Source organism: Pseudophryne corroboree, chromosome 6 (assembly GCF_028390025.1).
Source record: "Pseudophryne corroboree isolate aPseCor3 chromosome 6, aPseCor3.hap2, whole genome shotgun sequence".
Lineage (NCBI taxonomy): Eukaryota > Metazoa > Chordata > Amphibia > Anura > Myobatrachidae > Pseudophryne > Pseudophryne corroboree.
The window spans coordinates 132,471,543-132,498,004 of NC_086449.1; the positions used below are offsets into that span (position 1 = coordinate 132,471,543).

Here is a 26,462-nt window from a genome sequence, read left to right on the forward strand (position 1 = left end):
TCAGGGAATCCGACCAGACCACCCCAGCACTGCACATCCAGGCTGAGGCGATGGCTGGTCGCAGTATAACACCAGTATGTGTGTATATACTTTTTAGGGTAGTTTCCAGCCTCCTATCAGCTGGATCCTTGAGGGCGGCCGTATCAGGAGACGGTAACGCCACTTGTTTTGATAAGCGTGTGAGCGCCTTATCCACCTTAGGGGGTGTTTCCCAGCGCGCCCTAACCTCTAGCGGGAAAGGGTATAATGCCAATAACTTTTTTGAAATTAGCCCTTTTCTATCTGGGTTAACCCACGCTTCATCACATACATCATTCAATTCCTCTGATTCAGGAAAAACTACAGGTAGTTTTTTCACCCCCCACATAATACCCCTTTTTGTGGTACTTGTAGTATCAGAGATATGCAAAGCCTCCTTCATTGCCGTGATCATATAACGTGTGGCCCTACTGGAAAATACGTTTGTTTCTTCACCGTCGACACTAGATTCAGTGTCCGTGTCTGGGTCTGTATCGACCGACTGAGGTAAAGGGCGTTTTACAGCCCCTGACGGTGTCTGAGACGCCTGGGCAGGTACTAACTGGTTTGACGGCCGTCTCATGTCGTCAACTGATTTTTGTAATGTGCTGACATTATCACGTAATTCCATAAACAAAGCCATCCATTCCGGTGTCGACTCCCTAGGGGGTGACATCACCATTACCGGCAATTGCTCTGCCTCCACACCAACATCGTCCTCATACATGTCGACACACACGTACCGACACACAGCAGACACACAGGGAATGCTCTATTGAAGACAGGACCCCACTAGCCCTTTGGGGAGACAGAGGGAGAGTTTGCCAGCACACACCCAAGCGCTATAATATATATGGGAACAACCCTATATAAGTGTTGTATCCTTATAGCAGCTTAAATATAGTAATATCGCCAAAAAAAGTGCCCCCCCTCTCTGTTTTACCCTGTTTCTGTAGTGCAGTGCAGGGGAGAGTCCTGGGAGCCTTCCTCACAGCGGAGCTGAGCAGGAAAATGGCGCTGTGTGCTGAGGAGAATAAGCCCCGCCCCCTATTTCGGCGGGCTCTTCTCCGGAGTTTGTGAGATCTGGCAGGGGTTAAATACATCCATATAGCCTCAAGGGCTATATGTGATGTATTTTTAGCCATAAAAAGGTATTATACATTGCTGCCCAGGGCGCCCCCCCCAGCGCCCTGCACCCTCCGTGACCGCTGTGTGAAGTGTGCTGACAACAATGGCGCACAGCTGCAGTGCTGTGCGCTACCTCAGGAAGACTGAAAAGTCTTCTGCCGCCTGCTTCTGGACCTCTTCCATCTTCGGCATCTGCAAGGGGGGTCGGCGGCGCGGCTCCGGGACGAACCCCAGGGTGAGACCTGTGTTCCGACTCCCTCTGGAGCTAATGGTGTCCAGTAGCCTAAGAAGCCAATCCATCCTGCACGCAGGTGAGTTCACTTCTCTCCCCTAAGTCCCTCGATGCAGTGAGCCTGTTGCCAGCAGGACTCACTGAAAATAAAAAACCTAACAAACTTTTTCTAAGCAGCTCTTTAGGAGAGCCACCTAGATTGCACCCTGCTCGGACGGGCACAAAAACCTAACTGAGGCTTGGAGGAGGGTCATAGGGGGAGGAGCCAGTGCACACCACCTGATCCTAAAGCTTTATTTTTGTGCCCTGTCTCCTGCGGAGCCGCTAATCCCCATGGTCCTGACGGAGTCCCCAGCATCCACTAGGACGTCAGAGAAAATATGTTATCCGCCAATTATGTGCCCCCCCTCTCTTTTAAACACCCCTTCACCGTGTGTAAGCAGGGGAGAGTTCGGGGAGCTTCCTCTCAGCGGTGCTGTGGAGAGAAAATGGCGCTGGTGAGTGCTGAGGGAGAAGCCCCGCCCCCTCGGCGGCGGGCTTCTGTCCCGCTCAAACTTACAAAAATATGGCGGGGGCTCTTTTATATACATGTACAGTGCCCACCTGTACATGTATATTGTCTTTTGCCATAAGAGGTGTTAATATTGCTGCCCAGGGCGCCCCCCCCCTGTGCCCTGCACCCTTACAGTGACCGGAGTGTGTGAGGTGTATGGGAGCAATGACGCACAGCTGCAGTGCTTTGCGTTACCTCCGTGAAGCTGAAGGCTTCTGCCGCCTGACGACTTCTGTCTTCTGTTCTTCTAGCTCTGTGAGGAGAACGGCGGTGCGGCTCCGGGGGTGGACGCCCAGTAAGAACCTGCGTTCACCCCCTCTGGAGCTAATGGTGTCCAGTAGCCGAGGAAGCAGAGCCTATCTTAGACAAGAAGGTCTGCTCCTCTCTCCTCAGTCCCTCGATGCAGGGAGCCTCTTGCCAGCAGTGCTCCCTGTGAAAAAGTAGAGAAAAAATCCAAACAAAAATGCTTTTAGGCAGAGAACTCAGGAGAGCTCTCTGCAGTGCACCCATCTTGCTCTGGGCACAGTGTAAAACTGAGGTCTGGAGGAGGGGCATAGAGGGAGGAGCCAGTGCACACCCAGAGTCCAAAGCTTTCTTAAAGTGCCCTATCTCCTGCGGAGCCCGTCTATTCCCCATGGTCCTTACGGAGTCCCAGCATCCTCAAGGACGTTAGAGAAATATAATGATGTTCGTGCGCTGAGCACTCACATGGGAGCAGGGGTGTAGCGAGGGTAGCTCCAGTGGAGCGCGAGCTCCGGGCGCCAAAAAAGAGGGCGCGTTGCTGCCCGCCACCCCCCCTCCCACCAGCCACTGTACTGTCAGCTGCACAGCAGGAGGAGGAGAGGCAGAGGGTGTGCACACTGAGTCAGACCCTGAGACTAGGTAGGAAACAGGGCAGACCAGAGGCAACAGTGGCACCTCTCTCTGCCCCCCAGGCTACTGCGGCATAGTTTATGCACTTCTGGGACATTATTTTCATAGAAGCACAGTGGGATTATCAGGTCTGGGATGCAGTTCCAGAGAATTATTTTCATTGGGGCATTGGAAGATTATCAGAATGGTGGGGGGGGGGGCAATTTGGTGCATTATTTTCATTGAGATTTTGGGTGGTTTCAGGTCTGTGGGGATGGGGGGGGGGGGGGGGTCACATTTGGGGCATTATTCTCATTGACGCATTGGGAGATTATCAGATCTGGGGGGGCAGTTTTGGGGCATTATTTTAATTCACAGATTGGGGGGTTACCAGGTCTGTGGGGGAGGGTTTCACATTTGGGGCTTTATTTTCATTAAGGAATTGGGGGGTTGTGAGGTCAAGTCAGTTGGAGCATATGCTGTATAGTGTCTTTCATTTATTTGAATTAAACAAGTTAATAGTTAAATTCAGCTACTTCCAGAGTGGCTCTACCATAGTGTAATGTGTATATGGGGCTCTACTGTGAAGCGTAACATGTATAAGGGGCTTTACTGTGTGGCATAATGTGTATAAGGGGCACTACTGTGTGGTGTAATGTAAATAACGGACACTACTGTGCAGTGTAATGTGAATTGGTACTATTCTGTGGCCTTGCACATTCTCAATGAAGCCATTATTTATTTATTACCAGTTATTTACAGGGCGCACATATATTGCAATTTACATAGAATATTTTACCATTCACATCAGTCCCTGCCCCATGGGAGCTTACAATCTTGGGGTTGATTCAGACCTTATCACTGAGCTGCTAACTTTGCTGCCCTGCGTTCAGATAGTCACCGTCCCCAGGAGAAGTGTAAATTCGCCAGGCAAGTGTGCAATCCCATGTGTATGCGGTGCTGCAAAAATCCACTGTGTGCAGTCTTTGCGCAGCCCAGGACTTACTCCTTCAGTGCAATGAAAACAGGCTGATCGGGGCCGGAGCTGACGTCAGACGCCCTCCCTGAAAACGCTTGGGCACGCCTGCGTTTTTCCAGACACTCCCAGTAAACGGTCAGTTACCACCCACAAACAGCCTCTTCCTGTCAATCACCTTGCGAACGCCCGCGCGGTTATAGTTTTTGCACCATCCTGTCGCTGACCAGCGATGCCCATTGATGTTGTCCGACGCACGTGCATATTGCGGTGCATACACATGCGCAGCTATGACCTGATCGCCCGCTGTGCGAAAACGCATAGCAGCAATCAGGTCTGAATCACCCCCTTTATTCCTTACCACATGCACACACACCAGAGTTAATTTTTGTTGGGAGCCAATTAACCTACCAGTATATTCTTGTATTGTGGGAGGAATCCGGAGCACCCGGAGAAAACCCACACAAGCACTGGGAGAATATACAAACTCCACACACTAAGGGCCATGGTGGGAATTTAACCCATGGCCTCAGTGCTGTCAGGAAGTAGTGCTACCAATTTCACTATCCGTACTGCCATGTCCCCATGGTGTTGTTGCAAGCCTTCAGTGCACTCTGACCCTATTTTAAACATGGGGGCACCCAAAGGAAAATTTCACCCTGAGCTCCACAAGGTCTAGAACCGGCCCTGTCACCAATTAAGGATTTTTAAAATAAGATTTTACTCACCGGTAAATCTATTTCTCGTAGTCCGTAGTGGATGCTGGGGACTCCGTAAGGACCATGGGGAATAGACGGCTCCGCAGGAGACTGGGCACATCTAAGAAAGATTTAGGACTATCTGGTGTGCACTGGCTCCTCCCCCTATGACCCTCCTCCAAGCCTCAGTTAGGAACTGTGCCCGGAAGAGCTGACACAATAAGGAAGGATTTTTGAATCCCGGGTAAGACTCATACCAGCCACACCAATCACACCATATAACACAGAATAGGAACCCCGGTTAACAGTATGATAACAAAATGGAGCCTCTGAAGAGATGGCTCACAACAAAACCCGATTTTTGTAACAATAACTATGTACAGGTATTGCAGACAATCCGTACTTGGGATGGGCGCCCAGCATCCACTACGGACTACGAGAAATAGATTTACCGGTGAGTAAAATCTTATTTTCTCTGACGTCCTAGTGGATGCTGGGGACTCCGTAAGGACCATGGGGATTATACCAAAGCTCCCAAACGGGCGGGAGAGTGCGGATGACTCTGCAGCACCGAATGAGAGAATTCCAGGTCCTCCTCAGCCAGGGTATCAAATTTGTAGAATTTTGCAAACGTGTTTGCCCCCGACCAAGTAGCTGCTCGGCAAAGTTGTAAAGCCGAGACCCCTCGGGCAGCCGCCCAAGATGAGCCCACCTTCCGTGTGGAATGGGCTTTTACAGATTTAGGCTGCGGTAAGCCTACCGCAGAATGCGCCAGCTGAATAGTGCTACAAATCCAGCGCGCAATAGACTGCTTAGAAGCAGGAGCACCCAGCTTGGTGGGTGCATACAGGATAGACAGCGAGTCAGTCTTTCTGACTCCAGCCGTCCTGGAAATATAAATTTTTAGGGCCCTGACTACGTCCAGCAACTTGGAATCCTCCAAGTCCCTAGTAGCCGCAGGCACCACAATAGGTTGGTTCAAGTGAAAAGCTGAGACCACCTTTGGGAGAAACTGAGGACGAGTCCTCAATTCTGCCCTATCCATATGGAAAATCAGATAAGGGCTTTTACAAGACAAAGCCGCCAATTCTGAAACCCGCCTGGCCGACGCCAAGGCCAACAGCATGACCACTTTCCACGTGAGATATTTTAAATCTACAGTCTTAAGTGGTTCGAACCAATGTGATTTCAGGAATGCCAAAACCACATTGAGATCCCAAGGTGCCACTGGGGGCACAAAAGGAGGCTGAATATGCAGTACTCTTTTGACAAAAGTCTGAACTTCGGGCAGTGAAGCCAGTTCTTTTTGGAAGAAAATCGACAGAGCCGAAATCTGGACCTTTATGGACCCCAATTTGAGGCCCAACGTCACCCCTGCTTGCAGGAAGTGCAGGAATCGACCCAGTTGAAATTCCTCCGTCGGGGCCTTCATGGCCTCACACCAAGCAACATATTTTCGCCAAATGCGGTGATAATGTCTTGCGGTGACATCCTTCCTGGCTTTGATCAGGGTAGGGATGACTTCCTCCGGAATACCCTTTTCCTTCAGGATCCGGTGTTCAACCGCCATGCCGTCAAACGCAGCCGCGGTAAGTCTTGGAACAGACAGGGTCCCTGCTGCAGCAGGTCTTGTCTGAGCGGCAGAGGCCAAGGGTCCTCTGTAAGCATCACTTGAAGTTCCGGGTACCAAGCTCTTCTTGGCCAATCCGGAACCACGAGTATGGTTTTCACTCCTCGCCTTCTTATTATTCTCAGTACCTTGGGTATGAGAGGTAGAGGAGGAAACACATAAACCGACTGGTACACCCATGGTGTCACTAGAGCGTCCACCGCTATCGCCTGAGGGTCTCTTGACCGGGCGCAATATCTTTTCAACTTCTTGTTGAGGCGGGACGCCATCATGTCTACCTGTGGTTTTTCCCACCGGTTGACCAGCATTTGGAAGACTTCTGGATGAAGTCCCCATTCTCCCGGGTGGAGGTCGTGCCTGCTGAGGAAGTCTGCTTCCCAGTTGTCCACTCCCGGACTGAACACTGCCGTCAGTGCTAACACAAGATTCTCTGCCCATCTGAGAATCCTTGTGGCTTCTGCCATCGCCATCCTGCTTCTCGTGCCGCCCTGTCTGTTTACATGGGCGACCGCCGTGATGTTGTCTGACTGGATCAGTACCGGCTGGTTTTGAAGCAGGGGTCTTGCCTGGCTTAGGGCATTGTAAATGGCCCTTAGCTCCAGGATATTTATGTGAAGAGAAATCTCCTGATTTGACCACAGTCCTTGGAAATTTCTTCCCTTTGTGACTGCCCCCCAGCCCCGAAGGCTGGCATCCGTGGTCACCAGGACCCAGTCCTGTATTCCGAATCTGCGGCCCTCTAGTAGATGAGCCCTCTGCAGCCACCACAGCAGCGACACCCTGGTTCTGGCCGATAGGGTTATCCGCTGTTGCATCTGGAGATGGGACCCGTACCATTTGTCCAACAGGTCCCACTGGAACGTCCTTGCGTGGAACCTTCCGAATGGAATTGCTTCGTACGAAGCTACCATTTTTCCCAGGACTCGTGTGCATTGATGTACCGACACTTTTCCTGGTTTTAGAATGTCTCTGACCAGAGATGTCAATTCCTCGGCTTTTTCCAGTGGAAGAAACACTCTTTTCTGGTCTGTGTCCAGAATCATTCCCAGGAACAGAAGACGTGTCGTCAGGACCAGCTGTGACTTTGGAATGTTTAGAATCCAGCCTTGCTATTGTAGCACTTCCTGAGAAAGTGCCACCCCCACTATCAACTGTTCTTTGGACCTCGCCTTTATCAGGAGATCGTCCAAGTACGGGATAATTAAAACTCCCTTCTTGCGAAGGAGTATTATCATTTCGGCCATTACCTTGGTAAAGACCCTCGGTGCCGTGGATAACCCGAACGGCAGCGTCTGGAACTGATAGAGACAGTCCTGTACCACAAATCTGAGGTACTCCTGGTGCGGAGGGTAAATGGGGACATGCAGGTACGCATCCTTGATGTCCAGGGATACCATGTAATCCCCCTCCTCCAGGCTCGCAATAACCGCCCTGAGCGATTCCATCTTGAACCTGAACCTTTTGATATAAGTGTTCAAGGTTTTTAAATTTAAGATGGGTCTCACCGAACCGTCCGGTTTTGGTACCACAAACATTGTGGAGTAGTAACCCTTTCCTTGCTGAAGGAGGGGTACCTTGACGATCACTTTCTGTGAATACAGTTTTTGAATAGCCACTAACACTGCCTCCCTGGCAGAGGGAGTTGCCAGCAAGGCAGATTTTAGGAAACGGCGGGGGGGAGACGTCTCGAATTCCAGCCTGTACCCCTGAGATACTACTTGAAGGACCCAGGGATCCACTTGTGAGAGAGCCCACTGTGTGCTGAAAAACCTGAGACGTGCCCCCACCGTTCCCGATTCCGCCTGAGCAGCCCCAGCGTCATGCTGTGGACTTACCGGACGCAGGGGAGGACTTCTGCTCCTGGGAACTAGCTGTGTGCTGCAGCTTTTTCCCCCTTCCTCTGCCCCTCGGCAGAAAGGATGAACCTCTAGCCCGCTTATTTTTCTGGGGCCGAAAGGACTGTACCTGATAATACGGTGCTTTCTTTTGCTGTGGGGTAGCCTGTGGCAAAAAAGTCGATTTCCCAGAAGTAGCTGTGGAAACGAGGTCTGAAAGACCTTCCCCAAAAAGTTCCGCCCCTTTATAGGGTAAAACTTCCATGTGCCGCTTGGAGTCGGCATCACCTGACCATTGCCTAGTCCATAACCCCCGTCTGGCGGCAATGGACATAGCGCTTATTTTTGATGTCAGCCGGCAAATATCCCTCTGTGCATCACGCATGTATAAGACCGCGTCTTTTATATGGTCAATCGTTAGCAAAATATTGTCCCTATCCATGGTATCAATGTTTTCCGACAGGGAGTCTGACCACGCAGCAGCAGCACTGCACATCCAAGCTGATGCAATAGCGGGTCTCAATATAATGCCAGTGTGTGTGTATATAGCTTTTAGGGTACTTTCCAGCTTTCTATCAGCCGGTTCTTTTAGGGCGGCCGTATCCGGAGACGGTAGTGCCACCTTCTTTGATAAGCGTGTCAATGCTTTATCTACCCTAGGGGGTGTTTCCCAGCGTGACCTATCCTCTGGCGGGAAAGGGTACGCAGCCATTAACCGTTTAGAAATGATAAATTTCTTATCTGGGGAAGTCCACGCTTCCTCACACACCTCATTTAATTCGTCAGATGCAGGAAAAACTACTGGTAGTTTTTTCTCACCAAACATAATACCCTTTTTTGTGGTACCTGGGGTATCATCAGAAATGTGTAAAACATTTTTCATAGCCTCAATCATATAACGGGTGGATCTATTGGAGGGTACACTCGTCTCATCATCGTCGACACTGGAGTCGGTATCCGTGTCGACATCTGTATCTGTCATCTGAGGTAGCGGGCGTTTTATAGCCCCTGATGACATTTGGGACGCTTGGACAGGCACAAGCTGAGTAGCCGGCTGTCCTATGTCGTCAAACCTTTTATGTAAGGAGCTGACACTGTCACGTAATTCCTTCCATAAGTCCATCCACACTGGTGTCGACCCCGCAGGGGGTGACATCACATTCACAGGCATTTGCTCCGCCTCCACATCATTATCCTCGTCATACATGTCGACACAGCAGTACCGACACACAGCAGACACACAGGGAATGCTCTTACAGAGGACAGGACCCCACAAAGCCCTTTGGGGAGACAGAGGGAGAGTATGCCAGCACACACCAGGGCGCTATATAACACAGGGATATCACTATACAGAGTGTTTTCCCCTATAGCTGCCTATAATATATATATACTGCGCCTAAATTGTGCCCCCCCTCTCTTTTTTACCCTTTCTGTAGTGCAGGACTGCAGGGGAGAGCCAGGGAGCTTCCTTCCAGCGAAGCTGTGAGGGAATAATGGCGCCAGTGTGCTGAGGGAGTTGGCTCCGCCCCTTTTTCGGCGGGCTTTCTCCCGCTATTTTATCGTTTCTGGCAGGGGTTAATATACACCTATATAGCCTCTGGGGCTATATATGGTGTTAGTTTTGCCAGCCAAGGTCTTATTATTGCTGCTCAGGGCGCCCCCCCCCCCCCAAGCGCCCTCCACCCATCAGTGACCGCAGTGTGTGGTGTGCATGAGGAGCAATGGCGCACAGCTGCAGTGCTGTGCGCTACCTTGGAGAAGACAGAAGTCTTCAGCCGCCGATTTTCCGGACCACCTTCTTGTTTCTGGCTCTGTAAGGGGGACGGCGGCGCGGCTCCGGGAACGGACGACGAGGTCGGGTCCTGTGTTCGATCCCTCTGGAGCTAATGGTGTCCAGTAGCCTAAGAAGCCCAAGCTACCACCACTTAGGTAGGTTCGCTTCTTCTCCCCTTAGTCCCTCGTTGCAGTGAGCCTGTTGCCAGCAGGTCTCACTGAAAAAAAACCCCCTAAACTATACTTTCTACTAGGAGCTCAGGAGAGCCCCTAGTGTGCATCCAGCTCAGCCGGGCACAGAAATCTAACTGAGGCTTGGAGGAGGGTCATAGGGGGAGGAGCCAGTGCACACCAGATAGTCCTAAATCTTTCTTAGATGTGCCCAGTCTCCTGCGGAGCCGTCTATTCCCCATGGTCCTTACGGAGTCCCCAGCATCCACTAGGACGTCAGAGAAAAATGGTTTCTTTTCAAATGTAACATGCCACCACATGTTGCCTAGGCCCCCAATTCAGTACAGGGGAGGGGGGCGCCAAAACATACCCTTGCTCCGGCATCATGGCGCCTAGCTACACCTCTGCATGGGAGCCAGTAAGATTTACAATATTCAATGAAACAACAGATTGTGACCAGTAAGTGGATCCATTGAGTCACTATTACCTGATGATACAGTATCTGTATACTAAGCACCCACACAATAGCCTATAATAGTAGCAATACCGGCTAGGTAAATAGATCCTGAAATACAACGGTGGAATACAGCAGCACTCAGCATTGTGCCAATTTATAGGCTATAACACCTTACATTAGTAATATGCAGTAGAATCATTTTACTCTGTCAGCTTGTTTATTATAACCGATTTTATATTATATAAATATATAGATATATACGTTATGGTAAGAACTTACTGTTGATAACGTGATTTCTCTTATGTCCACAGGTATCCACAGGATAACATTGGGATATGGCTGAGCGACAGCGGAAATGGCACCAACACGGTCACGAGCTTTCTGGCCTCCAAGGATGCATCGGAGCCTTCACCATATAGTCCCGCCCACTGACTCAGTCAAATCAGTTCTTTCCACAGCGATTTAGGCAGGAGCATCAGGTAGAGACCTGTTTAGGCGATAAGAACACACATGCACAGCCTTCCATACAAGAGGGAAGAGGTTTTAGTGTTTGTCAAGATCCTCAAATCAGGTGCGTCAGGGTGGGATCCCTGTGGACATAAGAGAAATCACGTTATCAACGGTAAGTTCTTACCATAACGTATATTTCTCTGGCTGGGTCCACAGGATTATCCACAGGATAACATTGGGATTCCCAAAGCCAATTCTAGTGGTGGGGACGCTCCTGATTACACAGGAGGACCTTTCGCCCGAAGTCTGCATCATGAGAGGCAAAAGTATCCAAGGCATAATGTCTAATGAATGTGTTTATGGAAGACCATGTGGCTGCCTTACATATCTGTTCTGCTGAAGCACCCTGTTGTGCTGCCCATGAAGGACCTACCTTACGTGAAGAGTGAGCAGAGACATTAGCCGGAGTAGGGAGATCTGCAGGAGAATAAGCTTCTGATATTACCATTCAGAGCCATCTCGCCAGCGTCCGTTTACTAGCAGGCCATCCTCTTCTATGAAATCCATAGAGGATGAAGAGAGAATCTGTTTTCCTGATGGCACTAGTACAATCTATGTAGATTCTTAAAGCTCGGACTACGTCCAGCGACGCTTCTCCCGCAGATAGTCCCGATACCCTGAAAAGCTGGGACTACAATCTCTTCATTCAGGTGAAACTTTGATACCACCTTTGGAAGATAACCAGATCTCGTTCTGAGAACTGCTCTGTCTGGAAAAAAATCTTAGAAAAGGAGACTTACACGATAATGCTCCTAAATCTGACACTCTTCTGGCTGACGCCATTGCCAGTAGAAAAAGTACTTTAGCCGTTAACAATTTAAGATCTGCTCTCTTAAGTGGTTCAAACAGAGGACCCTGGAGGAATTTAAGAACTAAATTCAAATCCTAGGGAGCTGCAGGAGGAACAAATGGAGGTTGAATATGTACCACTCCCTGAAAGAAAGTACGTACATCCTGTAAATCAGCAATCTTTCGCTGAAACCATACAGTCAATGCTGATACTTGAACTCTCAAGGAAGCAACTTTCAAACCTTTATCCAATCCTGCTTGAAGGAAATCCAAAATCCTGGATACTTTGAAAGATCTTGGATTCAAATTTTTTCCAGTACACCAATGAATATAGGCTTGCCATATTCTATGATACACACGAGCCGAAGAAGGCTTTCTTGCTCTAAGCATAGTTTGGATTACTTGTCTTGAAAATCCTCTAGCTTCTAAGATAGAGGTTTCAATAGCCACGCCGTCAAAGACAGGCGATCCAGATGACTGTGGCAACAAGGACCCTGCATTAGCAGGTATGGACGTTGAGGGAGCAGTATCGGTGCTTCCACGGACATCCTCAGTAGATCTGTGTACCAATGCCTTCTTGGCCAAGCTGGAGCTATTAGAATTATTGCTCCTTTTGCTTGCTTTATTTTTCTCACTACTCTGGGTAACAGAGATATTGGGGGGAACAGATACGCCAGATGAAATCTCCATTCTACTGACAGTGCGTCTACAAGGACCGCTCTGGGATCCTTCGTTCTCGATCCGTATCTCGGACCTTTGTTGTTTAGACGAGACGCCATGAGGTCTATCTCTGGTAGACCCCATCTGTTCACTATTGCCTGAAACACTTCTGGGTGTAATGCCCATTCGGTTTCCTGAGTGGTGTGTCGACTGAGAAAATCCACTTCCCAGTTCAGTACACCTGGGACAAATACTGCTGACAATGCTGAGAGATGGAGTTCTGCCCATCTTAGAATGGGAGTTACTTCCTCCAGCAATCTTTTGCTGTGAGTTCCTCCTTGATGATTGAGGTACGCTACTGCTATCGCATTGTCTGAGCGAATCTGGACCGGTCTTCCTTGCAGACTGTCCTTTGCCTGAACTAGAGCCATGTAAATGGCCCTTATTTCCAACAGATTTATTGGCAGGCGACTTTCCCTTGCGGTCCATTTTCCCTGGAACCACAGGCTTCCGAGTACCGCACCCCAGCCTTGCAGGCTGGCATCTGTTGTCAGGACTTGCCACTCTTATCCAAAAGGGTCTCCCCTTGTTTAAATGGTCTGTCTGTAGCCACCACTCTAGAGACCTTTTTACGTTTACTGGAAACTTTATCATCTGCTTTTTTATCGTCTGATGATTTCCGTTCCATGTGGTCAGAATAAGGTGCTGCAATGGTCTGGAGTGGAATTGCACATATTCCACCATGTCGAAGGTTCATACCATCAGACCAAACAGTCGCATTGCTGCATGGACTGACACTGTCTGGGCGTGCAACGCTTCCTGAGCCATGACCTGCACCTTGACTATCTTTTTCTCTGGTAAGAACACTCTCTGTAGGTCTGAATCCAATATGGCCCCCAAATGAACCATCCGCTGTGACGGATTCAGAGACGACTTTTCACAATTTATGAGCCACCCGTATCTCTGTAAACAAACTATTGTCTGTTGAAGATGGCTCAAAAGTAAATCCTGCGAATGTGCTAGGATTAATAGGTCGTCGAGGTATGGGAATATTCTTATCCCCTGTTTGCGCAGACAAGCTGCCATAACCACCATAATTTTGGTAAACACCCTGGGTGCTGTTGCTAGCCCGAAGGGCAATGCTTGGAACTGAAAATGTTCCTGAAGGATGGCAAACCTGAGGTAGCACTAATGCGACAGTGCTATAGGCACATGTAGGTAAGCATCCCGTACATCCAGAGATACCATGTAATCTCCCGGTTCCATAGCCAACATTATGGAGCGTAACGTCTCCATGTGGAACTTCGGGATCCATATGTATTTGTTCAACATTTTCAAATTGAGAATTGGTCGAAATGACCCATTTGGCTTCTGGATTAGAAATAGATTGGAGTAAAACCCCTGTCCCCTTTGTGATGGAGGTACTGGGACAATCACAACTGACTGCAGTAATTTTTGGACTGCTTCTTGCAGGGCATTGGCCTTCGACTCTATACGAGGCGGGCTGGTGCAAAAAAATCTTTGAGGATGCTGCCTCCTGAATGGGCACCCATACCCCTGAGATACTACCTTCTGCACCCAAGCATCTGTTGTTGACTGTTGCCATATGTGTGCAAAATGAAGGAGTCGGCCCCCAACCCCGGAATCCTCCAGGGAGGCCAGTCTCTTCAGGCTGACTGTTTCTGTTCAGGCTTGGAAGCTGGCTTTTTGCTAGCCCACTGCCTCCTACCCCTGGTTTTAAACTGGGGTTGCTTAGGCTCCTCTTTAGTTTTCGCTTTGCTGCCAACGAAAAGAGCGAAATTTTAGACCCTTGGACTTAGGGTTATAGGTAGCCGGAAATCTGACCTTCTTTGATTCAGCCTCTGATTCTAGGATATCAGATAATGCTTTTCCAAACAATATATTACCAACGAAAGATTCTGCATCTGCCTTCCAGGTACGTAGCCAAACTGCTCTGCGAGTGACTACTGTCAAGGCTGAAGCTTTAGAAGCAACTGTACCCACATCAATTGCTGCTTCTTCCAAGTATTGGGCAGATTGTCTTAAACGGCTAAAACGATCTTCTTGCTCCCTAGTAGGAGAAGAGATGTAATTCTCTAGTTCCTCTATCCATTCACCCATTGCCTTTGCTACCCAGGCCGAAGCCATAGCAGGTCTTACCACTGCTCCTACTAGAGAAAATACATTTTTCAAAAGGCTATCTACCCTTCTGTCTGTGACATCATTTAGTGAGGTAGATGACAGTGGTAAAGCAGATTTTTGCACAAGTCGCAGAACATGTGCATCTACTTTTGGAGGAACTTCTCTTTTTGAACACTCCACAGCTGGAAATGGATAATAAGAATCCCATCTTTTAGGAATCTTATATTTCTTACTGGGCATCGCCCAAGACTCATCCATCATTTCCGTCAGATCATCTGACGCTGGGAATTCAGCTTTAACGGATTTTGTTCGTTTAAAAACAGGTGCTTTAGATTTTAATACTGTCTTGGCTGGCTCTTCTAAAGAGAGAACAGCCTTCACAGCATTAATAAGTTCAGCTACATCCTCTGAACTAAAACTCTGCGACTGATCATCATACGGAGTATTTGAATCTACTGTATCATCATCTGTTGTATCATCTTGTGTAGTCTGCCACATAGACGTATCCGTCTTAGTCTTACCTGTCCCTTGGTTGCTTGTAGAGGCTACTGGAACCAAGCCATAGGAAGGGAGCTGCATGTATGGGTTAATAGTGTAACCTAACCCTTGAGGTGGTGCTACCGGAGTTAACCTGTCCGCTATTGAAGATAGAGTCTTTGCGAACATATTCCATGGTGGCTCTGTTGGTGGTTGAACCAACTCCTGTTTTTTACTTTGCTGAAAAGCAAAACAGTTCGCACACAAACCCTCATAAGTGACCAATTGGTCCATACCAACTAACCCTGTCTTACAAGATAAGCATGTTAGGGCTGTAGGAGTGCTTGATAAATTCTCCTCGTCACTTTTGCCGCTCACAGACATGGTAATAATCTGTAAATGACTACACAATTTGGGACTGAAAATCACCTATATATGAGTATATAGAAGTGAGATCAATCTGACCACAGTGCACCTGAATTGAGGGTCAGAACAGGACTGACATTACACAGAAAAGTCAGCACACATACTAGCAGTCAGTCACATGTTAAAGCATTAGACATTGTCATATGAGAATACAACCTCCATAATAACTTATACATAAGTAGGAAAATTGTACTTCTGTTTTTAACTGGTTCTTTTTCAACATAACATGCAGAAAACACAGTAATATACAGATCTCATATGCAATAGGTACTAAAAATGAACAATTCATACTAACAAGTAGAGAGAATTTTTAGTACTGTATACCCTGCCTCCGGAGAGCGGGATACAGGGAGACTCACCACACTTCCATATCCAAGCAAATACGCTCGTAAGACGCTGAGTGGATTCAGACGCTACTGATGTACACTACCGCTCCTGATAACTGATAACGGACACGGTCGCTCACTGACGGACACGGACACTCAGCGACTTCCACGTGTATGCAGACGCTAAGGCCTGCGACTCGGTCTAGGTGGGATTTTTAGTGTACACAACCGCAGCGTCTAAGCTGCGACCGAGTACCCTCGTGGTAGCGTCTGAGCCGGAAGTGAGGTCATTCTGTTCATGGACGAGAGACACGCGGGACTGGTCATGAACTCGGAGGAGGGGCGGCCAGGAGAGCGTCTGAATCCCCTTGTTGACTTAAACCCTAAGGATCGCGGCATCTCCTAGTCCTGGCGCCTATGATCCCTGGAGCGTATCGCTGTTGCACTCGAGATGTTCGGCGCATCAACACACTGTTTGTAGTCTCCACCAAATCAGTGTAGCTGTGCCCTGACCCGTCTAGTAAGAGGAAATCCATAGACTTACCGTCCCCCCATGCTCCGGCCACAGCCTGGTTACGTCTGCTGGACCTGCTAGAACATCCGACACAGATGCCCGTCGAGACAGTACTAATACCGCGAAGGTAAGCGTTGTTGCGACCCGGTGGGGAGTTGTTGGAGCGACTCTTTCTAGTATGCGTTTAAGATGCTGTTAAGAAAAGTCGCTCAAAAAAATATAGTAAGTCGATAAAAATAAAATAATAAAAGCTTGAGGCTGCTTTTCTCAGCAGCCCTGTGACCATGCGGCTTCCTGCCGCACCAAGCAAAAAACTGATTTGACTGAGTCAGTAGGCGGGACTATATGGTGAAGGCCCCGATGCATCCTGGGAGGCCAGAAAGCTCATGACCGTGTTGGTGTCATTTCCGCTGTCGCTCAACCATATCCCAATGTTATCCTGTGGATAATCCTGTGGACCCAGCCAGAGAAATACACAGTTGAGTCACATTATTATGACCACCTCCTACATTTGACGTCGTATAGCCCATGAAGTACGTCACGTGTTGTGCGCTGGCTTGGTGGATATACAAGGTGTGTGATAGGCCGTCAGCACACATCACTTGTTGCTGTCATGGGTAAAATGAGTGATTTACGCGAGTTGCAAAAAGGGATGATTATCAGCTTTCGGGCCAGGCTTGCAGTATTTCTGAAACAGCGCAGTCTGTGAACTGTTCACGTGTTGCTGTGGGGAAGGTGTATCATGACTGGACAAATGGCACCATTGCGAATAACTGATGTGGAAACTGCGGAGCACCATGTGCCATTGATGTGAAGTGAATGTCAGCTACGAAGGTGCCTGAAGGCCGACCGACACGCTACGGCAAGACTAGCCAACCTGTGGCTCTCCAGCTGCTGTGAAACTGCACATCCGAGCATGCCCTGCTGCAGTTTTAGCATTCCCTAATAGCAAAACTATGGCAAGGCATGCTGGGACTTGCAGTTTCACAACAGCTGGGGAGCCACAGGTTGGCCAGGCTTGTGCTACAGTGACACAGCTCACTGTCAAAATGAACCTGTGCCAATCTACCAGCACCTTATTGAGTCACTCCCAGCTTGTCTAGCTGATGTCCGTGCTGCACACGGTGTTTACTCTGGCTATTAGCTGGTGGTCCTAATAATGTGACTTGACCATGTCTGTCTATGTGTGTGTGTGTATACACACACACACACACACACACACACACACACACACATATATATATATATATACACACACACACACACACATATATATATATGTATACACACACACACACACACACACACACACACACATATATATATATATATTTATTTCCAATTGTAAAGCACAATGGAATTTACTGTGATATATAAGAAACTGTTAATAAATAAATAAATAACACACACACACACACACACACACACACACACACACACACACACACACACACACACACACACACAGTGTATATATGTCGCTATATAACATTAATATGAAGGCACACTAGGAGCACTCGGAGAACCTTGAGCTTTATGATCTAGTACTCTACCCTATTATTTGAATAATTCTGTTAGTCTTGTATTGCAGAATATTTAGTTTAATGAGGTGAAATAAAATGACATTTGTAAATATTCCATATGCTAATAAGTGCACTGCTCTTTCTTCTCTTCTGCTGTACTCTATTGTTTATGGAGACTTCTCATGGTAGCACCCCCTGTAAAATACCACGGAAATATATATCCTGTTATAAGAAGTGCAGAAGGTACATTCCCTTTTCATGACAGTATCTGGTATAGGGCATGACATATGAGAATATTTAGATCATGTGCAGCTGGCAGGATGCAGATACATGCTCTGGTCAGACAGGTTACTATATAGAGCTTTACCTTCTTCCTTTTGGAGGAACGAATGATTTCCCTAGCAGCAGGTACAAAATCCAGCTCTGGAGCGATGAACGTTTCTAGAAAACCAATGAAATGATATCCTAAGTTGAGTGAGGCACAGCATACAAAAACCGTAATAATAAGAATTTACTTACCGATAATTCTATTTCTCGGAGTCCGTAGTGGATGCTGGGGTTCCTGAAAGGACCATGGGGAATAGCGGCTCCGCAGGAGACAGGGCACAAAAGTAAAGCTTTTACAGGTCAGGTGGTGTGTACTGGCTCCTCCCCCTATGACCCTCCTCCAGACTCCAGTTAGGTACTGTGCCCGGACGAGCGTACACAATAAGGGAGGATTTTGAATCCCGGGTAAGACTCATACCAGCCACACCAATCACACCGTACAACTTGTGATCTAAACCCAGTTAACAGTATGATAACAGAGGAGCCTCTGAAAGATGGCTTCCTAAACAATAACCCGAATTAGTTAACAATAACTATGTACAAGTATTGCAGATAATCCGCACTTGGGATGGGCGCCCAGCATCCACTACGGACTCCGAGAAATAGAATTATCGGTAAGTAAATTCTTATTTTCTCTATCGTCCTAAGTGGATGCTGGGGTTCCTGAAAGGACCATGGGGATTATACCAAAGCTCCCAAACGGGCGGGAGAGTGCGGATGACTCTGCAGCACCGAATGAGAGAACTCCAGGTCCTCCTTTGCCAGGGTATCAAATTTGGAAAAATTTACAAACGTGTTCTCCCCTGACCACGTAGCTGCTCGGCAGAGTAGTAATGCCGAGACCCCTCGGGCAGCCGCCCAAGATGAGCCCACCTTCCTTGCGGAATGGGCCTTAACAGATTTAGGCTGTGGCAGGCCTGCCACAGAATGTACAAGTTGAATTTTGTTACAAATCCAACGAGCAATCGACTGCTTAGAAGCAGGTGCACCCAACTTGTTGGGTGCATACAGTATAAACAGCGAGTCAGATTTTCTGACTCCAGCCGTCCTTTAAATGTATATTTTTAAGGCTCTGACAACGTCCAACAACTTGGAGTCCTTCAAGTCGTCTGTAGCCGCAGGCACTACAATAGGCTGGTTCAGGTGAAACGCTGATACCACCTTAGGGAGAAAATGCGGACGCGTCCGCAGCTCTGCCCTATGTCGAATGGAAAATTAAATAAGGGCTTTTATAAAACAAAGCCGCCAGTTCAGATACTCTCCCGGCCGAAGCCAGGGCCAGTAACATAGTCACTTTCCATGTGAGATATTTCAAATCCACCTTCTTTAGTGGTTCAAACCAATTTGATTTGAGGAAATCTAAAACTACATTTAGATCCCACGGTGCCACCTTAGGCACCACAGGAGGCTGTATATGCAGTACTCCTTTGATAAAAATCTGGACCTCAGGGACTGAGGCCAATTCTTTTTGGAAGAATATTGATAGGGCCGAAATTTGAACCTTAATAGATCCCAATTTGAGACCCATAGACAATCCTGATTGCAGGAAATGTAGGAAAACGACCCAGTTGAAATTCCTCCATCGGAGCACTCCGCTGCTCGCACCACGCAACATTTTCGCCAAATACGGCGATAATGCTTCGCGGTGACTTCCTTCCTTGCCTTTATCAAGGTAGGAATGACTTCTTCTGGAATGCCTTTTCCTTTTAGGATCTGGCATTCAAACGCCATGCCGTCAAACGCAGCCGCGGTAAGTCTTGAAAAAGACAAGTACCCTGCTGAAGCAGGTCCCTTCTCAGAAGTAGAGGCCACGGATCGTCCGTGACCATCTCTTGAAGTTCCGGGTACCAAGTCCTTCTTGGCCAATCCGGAGCCACTAGTCTTACTCCACTTTGCCGTATAATCCTCAATACCTTTGGTATGAGAGGCAGAGGAGGAAACACATATACCGACTGGTACACCCAAGGTGTTACCAGCGCGTCCACAGCTATTGCCTGCGGATCTCTTGACCTGGCGCAATACCTGTCCAGTGTTTTGTTGAGGCGAGACGCCATCATGTCCACCATTGGTTTTACCCAACGGTTTAATAGCATGTGGAAAACTTCTGGATGAAGTCTCCACTCTCCCGGGTGAAGGTCGTGTCTGCTGAGGAAGTCTGCTTCCCAGTTGTCCACGCCCGGGATGAATACTGCTGACAGTGCTATCACGTGATTCTCCGCCCAGCGAAGGATCCTGGCAGCTTCTGCCATTGCCCTCCTGCTTCTTGTGCCGCCCTGTCTGTTTACATGGGCGACTGCCGTGATGTTGTCCGACTGGATCAACACCGGTCTTCCTTGAAGCAGAGGTTCCGCCTGGCTTAGAGCATTGTAGATTGCTCTTAGTTCCAGAATGCTTATGTGAAGAGACTTTTTCAGGCTCGACCACACTCCCTGGAAATTTCTTCCCTGTGTGACTGCTCCCCAGCCTCTCTGGCTGGCACCCGTGGTCACCAGGATCCAATCCTGCATGCCGAATCTGCGGCCCTCCAATAGATGAGCCTCCTGCAACCACCACAGAAGGGATACCCTTGTCCTCGGCGACAGGGTTATCCGCAGGTGCATCTGAAGATGCGACCCTGACCATTTGTCCAACAGATCCCTTTGCATGGAATCTGCCGAAAGGGATTGCTTCGTAAGAAGCTACCATTTTTTCCCAGGACTCTTGTGCATTGATGTACAGACACCTTTCCTGGTTTTAGGAGGTTCCTGACCAGGTCAGATAACTCCTTGGCTTTTTCTTCGGGAAGAAAAACCTTTTCTGAACTGTGTCCAGAATCATCCCCAGGAACAGCAGACGAGTTGTCGGCATTAATTGGGATTTTGGAATATTCAGAATCCATCCGTGCTGCTTTAGCACCTCTCGAGATAGTGCTAAACCCATCTCTAGCTGTTCTCTGGACCTTGCCCTTATTAGGAGATCGTCCAAGTATGGGATAATTAATACGCCTTTTCTTCGAAGAAGAAATATTATCTCGGCCATTACCTTTGTAAAGACCCGAGGTGCCGTGGACAAACCAAACGGCAGCGTCTGAAACTGATAGTGACAGTTTTGTACAACGAACCTGAGGTACCCCTGGTGTGAGGGGTAATTGGAACGTGGAGATACGCATCCTTGATGTCCAAGGATACCATAAAGTCCCCTTCTTCCAGGTTCGCTATCACTGCTCTGAGTGACTCCATCTTGAACTTGAACTTCTATGTACAGGTTCAAGGACTTCAGATTTAGAATAGGCCTTACCGAGCCATCCGGCTTCGGTACCACAAAAAGAGTGGAATAATACCCCTTCCCTTGTTGTAGAAGAGGTACCTTGACTATCACCTGCTGAGAATACAGCTTGTGAATGGCTTCCAAAACCGTCTCCCTTTCTGAGGGGGACGTTGGTAAAGCAGACTTCAGGAAACGGCGAGGTGGCTCTGTCTCTAATTTCAACCTGTACCCCTGAGATATTATCTGCAGGATCCAGGGATTTACCTGCGAGTGAGCCCACTGCGCGCTGTAATTCTTGAGACGACCGCCTACCGCCCCCGAGTCCGCTTGCGAAGCCCCAGCGTCATGCTGAGGCTTTTGTAGAAGCCGGGGAGGGCTTCTGTTCCTGGGAAGGAGCTGCCTGTTGCTGTCTCTTCCCTCGTCCTCTGCCTCGTGGCAGATATGAATAGCCCTTTGCTCTCTTATTTTTAAAGGAACGAAAAGGCTGCGGTTGAAAGGTCGGTGCCTTTTTCTGTTGGGGAGTGACTTGAGGTAGAAAGGTGGATTTCCCGGCCGTAGCCGTGGCCACCAAATCCGATAGACCGACCCCAAATAACTCCTCTACGCATCGCCTGTCCACTGTCGTGTCCATAAAGCTCTTCTGGCCGAAATGGACATAGCACTTACCCGTGATGCCAGTGTGCAGATATCTCTCTGTGCATCACGCATATAAAGAAATGCATCCTTTATTTGTTCTAACGACAGTAAAATATTGTCCCTGTCCAGGGTATCAATATTTTCGATCAGGGACTCTGACCAAACTACCCCAGCACTGCACATCCAGGCAGTCGCAATAGCTGGTCGTAGTATAACACCTGCATGTGTGTATATACCTTTTTGGATATTTTCCATCCTCCTATCTGATGGATCTTTAAGTGCGGCCGTCTCAGGAGAGGGTAACGCCACTTGTTTTGATAAGCGTGTTAGCGCTTTGTCCACCCTAGGAGGTGTTTCCCAGCGCTCCCTAACCTCTGGCGGGAAAGGGTATAAAGCCAATAACTTCTTTGAAATTAGCAGTTTTTTATCGGGGCACCCCACGCTTCATCACACACGTCATTTAATTCTTCTGATTCGGTAAAAACTACTGGTAGTTTTTTCACACCCCACATAATACCCTGTTTAGTGGTACCTGTAGTATCAGCTAAATGTAACATCTCCTTTATTGCCAAAATCATATAACGTGTGGCCCTTTTGGAAAATACGGTTGATTCGTCACCTTCACTACCGGAATCAGTGCCTGTGTCTGGGTCTGTGTCGACCGACTGAGGCAAGGGGCGTTTTACAGCCCCTGACGGTGTTTGAGGCGCCTGGACAGGCACTAAGTGAGTGTCCGGCCGCCTCATGTCGGCAAACGACTGCTTAAGCGAGTTGACGCTATCCCGTAATTCCACAAATAAAGGCATCCATTCTGGTGTCGACCCCCTAGAAGGTGACATCCTCATATTTGGCAATTGCTCCGCCTCCACACCAATAACGTCCTCATACATGTCGACACACACGTACCGACACACAGCAGACACACAGGGAATGCTCTATACGAAGACAGGACCCACTAGCCCTTTGGGGAGACAGAGGGAGAGTCTGCCAGCACACACCAAAAAGCGCTATATATGACAGGGATAGCCTTATGATTAAGTGCTCCCTTATAGCTGCTTTTATATTAATATATTGCCATTTATTTTGCCCCCCCTCTCTGTTATACCCTGTTTCTGTAGTGCAGTGCAGGGGAGAGACCTGGGAGCCTTCCTGACCAGCGGAGCTGTGACAGAAAATGGCGCCGTGTGCTGAGGAGATAGGCCCCGCCCCTTTTCCGGCGGGCTCGTCTCCCGCTATTTAGTACATTTAGGCAGGGGTAAATATCTCCATATAGCCTCTGGGGCTATATGTGAGGTATTTTTAGCCTTTTTAAAGGTTTACATTTGCCTCCCAGGGCGCCCCCCCCCAGCGCCCTGCACCCTCAGTGACTGCCGTGTGAAGTGTGCTGAGAGGAAAATGGCGCACAGCTGCAGTGCTGTGCGCTACCTTAAGAAGACTGCAGGAGTCTTCAGCCGCCGATTCTGGACCTCTTCTTGCTTCAGCATCTGTGAGGGGGCCGGCGGCGTGGCTCCGGTGACCATCCAGGCTGTACCTGTGATCGTCCCTCTGGAGCTTCATGTCCAGTAGCCAAGAAGCCAATCCATCCTGCACGCAGGTGAGTTCACTTCTTCTCCCCTCTGTCCCTCGTTGCAGTGATCCTGTTGCCAGCAGGAATCACTGTAAAATAAAAAACCTAAGCTAAACTCTCTAAGCAGCTCTTTATGAGAGCCACCTAGAATTGCACCCTTCTCGGCCGGGCACAAAAATCTAACTGGAGTCTGGAGGAGGGTCATAGGGGGAGGAGCCAGTACACACCACCTGACCTGTAAAAGCTTTACTTTTGTGCCCTGTCTCCTGCGGAGCCGCTATTCCCCATGGTCCTTTCAGGAACCCCAGCATCCACTTAGGACGATAGAGAAAAAACCATTTATCTGCCCCCATATACTGTAGCTCATTTCTGCAGCACTGTCACAGAGCAGATGTAGGCAACCTGGAGGCTGTCCAGCTGTCGGGTCTTTACCAGTCCAGCGTGCTACACACTTCCACACACAGAAAATGAATAGGTCTCCATTTACCATTTGCTGTATCTGTGTCTGATGCAGAGACAGTTGTATTGATCTCCTCTGCAGAATCATTAGAAAACGGCTTATCCTCCACAATTAAGGCAATTCCATCCGTCACATCTTCCACTACCATCATGCCATTGTTGTGCCCTGAAAACACAGTCCGGTAACTAGAGTATCTGAGCGAGATGAGTGTCAGTCTCATGGTGTTTACATATGAACAAGGATTACCTGGCAAGGACGAGGATACAGGAGAGTCGTTGCTTGGGGTCTCCGCTTCAAAGCAAAGTGACAGCGGCTGAAGAGCCTCCTCCTGGACAAAGACACAATATACTCTCATAAGAACAAACAGACTTCATTTGGTGCACTGCAGGTCTGACCCAAACCCTTGGCACCTTCTGAGGCTTCCACAGTACTTCTAGCAATTAGTGAAATGCAAACTATTAAAAATCAAAGACTATTGTTTTTGCAAGCTAGCATAACACAACCACAATTTCAGCTCGGACACCTTGAAGATTATTCAAATAAACCAGCAATACACACATTGGCTATTAAGTATCAATAAAAGTGCTAACGCCTAAGAAACAACTTCATGTCTCATATACCAAACAAGTGCTTAACGTGCGCTGAAAAGTTTGAGTGACACATAAATCACCAATCAGCGCCAGCTAAGGATTCACAAACAGCCAATTGCAGGTGTTCTGCAAGTTCTAGGGACAATCTACTATTTTTTAAGTATTTTATACACAGTGACTGACGCCCTTAATGCACTTAGCCTACATTAGAACAGGTGAGCTAGCATGCACAAGTGACCGTATAATGGTAACATGGTAACCTGTTTAGGAACATACCCGTACGCATACTTTTCTTAGAATACCGAAAGCGAGTTACGCCACACAATCTGGCATAGCACTCACTCACCATCGGCTCATGTGTGAAGTTTACTTATAACATTAATAATAGAAAAACATTTGTTATGGTAAGAACTTACCGTTGATAACGTTATTTCTCCTAAGTCCACAGGATAACATTGGGATATGATGACGCGACAGTGGATTTGCACCAAACGGTCAAAGCTTTCGGCCTCCCAGCATGCAACGGGCTTGTCCATATAGGCCTGCCTCCTGGCTCAGGCAAATTAGTTGTTTTTCCAAAGCTCATGGCAAAAGCATCATAGAGAACCCTAATCAGGCGAGAAGAACACACATGCACACCCTTCCGTACAAGAAGGAAGAGGTTAGTTAGTGAAATGATTCTCAAATCAGGTGCGTCAGGATGGGATCCCTGTGGACTTAGGTGAAATAACGTTATCAACGGTAAGTTCTTACCATAACAAATATTTCTCCGGCAGGGTCCACAGGATAACATTAGGATGTTACAAAACAATTTAGTGGTGGGGATGCTCCTGGTTGGACAGGAGAATCCTTCGTCCCCGAAATCAGCGTCCTGAGAGGCAAAGGTATCAAAGGCATAATGTTTGATGAATGTGTTAATGGAAGACCATGTGGCTGCCTTTCATATTTGTTCTGAAGCACCACGTTGTGCTGCCCATGATGGACCTATCTTACGAGTAGAGTGAGCAGAGACATTACCGGAATGGGGAGATCAGCTTGAGAATATGCTTCTGAAAATTGTCATCCAAAGCCATTTCGCCAGTGTCTGCTTGTCAGCAGGCCATCCTCTCTTGTGAAATCCGTAGAGAACGAAGAGAGAATCTGTCTTTCTGATGGCACTAGTACGATCCACGCAGAAAAGTCTGGCCCCTGGAAAGTCGGGACTACAATTTCTTTGTTAAGGTGGAATTTAGACACCACTTTAGGAAGATACCCAAATTTAGGTCTGAGAGCTGCTCTATCTGGATAAAAAAAAAATATGAAATGGAGGATGACATAACAATGCCCCTAAATCTGAAACTCTTCTAGCTGAAGCAATGGCTGTCAACCATTTAAGATCCACTCTTTTAAGTGGTTCAAATGGGGCAACCTGAAGGGACTTTAGTACTAAACTTAAGTCCCAAAGCACTGTAGGAGGAACTAAAGGAGGTTGAATGCGTAGCATTCCCTGGAAAAAAGTACGCACATCCTGTAGGTTAGCAATATTCTTTTGGAACCACACAGTTAATGCTAACACTTGCACTCTCACGGAAGCCACCCTTAAACCTTTATCCATTCCTGCCTGAAGAAATGCTAAGACCCTGGAAATTCTGAAAGAACTACAGTAGGGTCAAATTTCCAATCACTACACCATTGAATATAGGCTTACCATATTCGGTGATAAATGCAAGCTGAAGAAAGTTTCCTTGCTCTGGGCATTGTTTGAATTACCTGTTGTGAGAATCCTCTTGCCTTCAGGATGGAAGTCTCAAGAGCCACGCCGTCGAAGACAGTCGATCCAGGTGTTTGTTATAACAAGGACCTTGAGACAGTAGAACTGGACGTTGAGGGAGTAGAAATGGAGCATCCACAGACATTCTCTGCAGATCTGTGTACCAATGTCTTCTGGGCCAAGCCGGAGCTATTAG

At 48.1% G+C, this 26,462-nt stretch overlaps 1 protein-coding gene across 9 annotated transcripts in view; it reads right to left on the minus strand.

Annotated features, from left to right (window-relative positions):
• The window catches only part of CDCA2 (cell division cycle associated 2), a 231,577-nt gene that overhangs the window by 15,252 nt on the left and 189,863 nt on the right, over positions 1–26,462 (minus strand). For all 9 annotated transcript variants that reach the window (XM_063931858.1, XM_063931857.1, XM_063931859.1 and 6 more), the window contains 3 exons: positions 24,173–24,254; positions 23,954–24,091; positions 18,058–18,131 (listed from right to left, as the gene is read on the minus strand). In XM_063931858.1, coding sequence (XP_063787928.1) covers positions 18,058–18,131; positions 23,954–24,091; positions 24,173–24,254 — 294 coding nt within the window. The remainder of the gene's footprint in view (positions 1–18,057; positions 18,132–23,953; positions 24,092–24,172; positions 24,255–26,462) is intronic.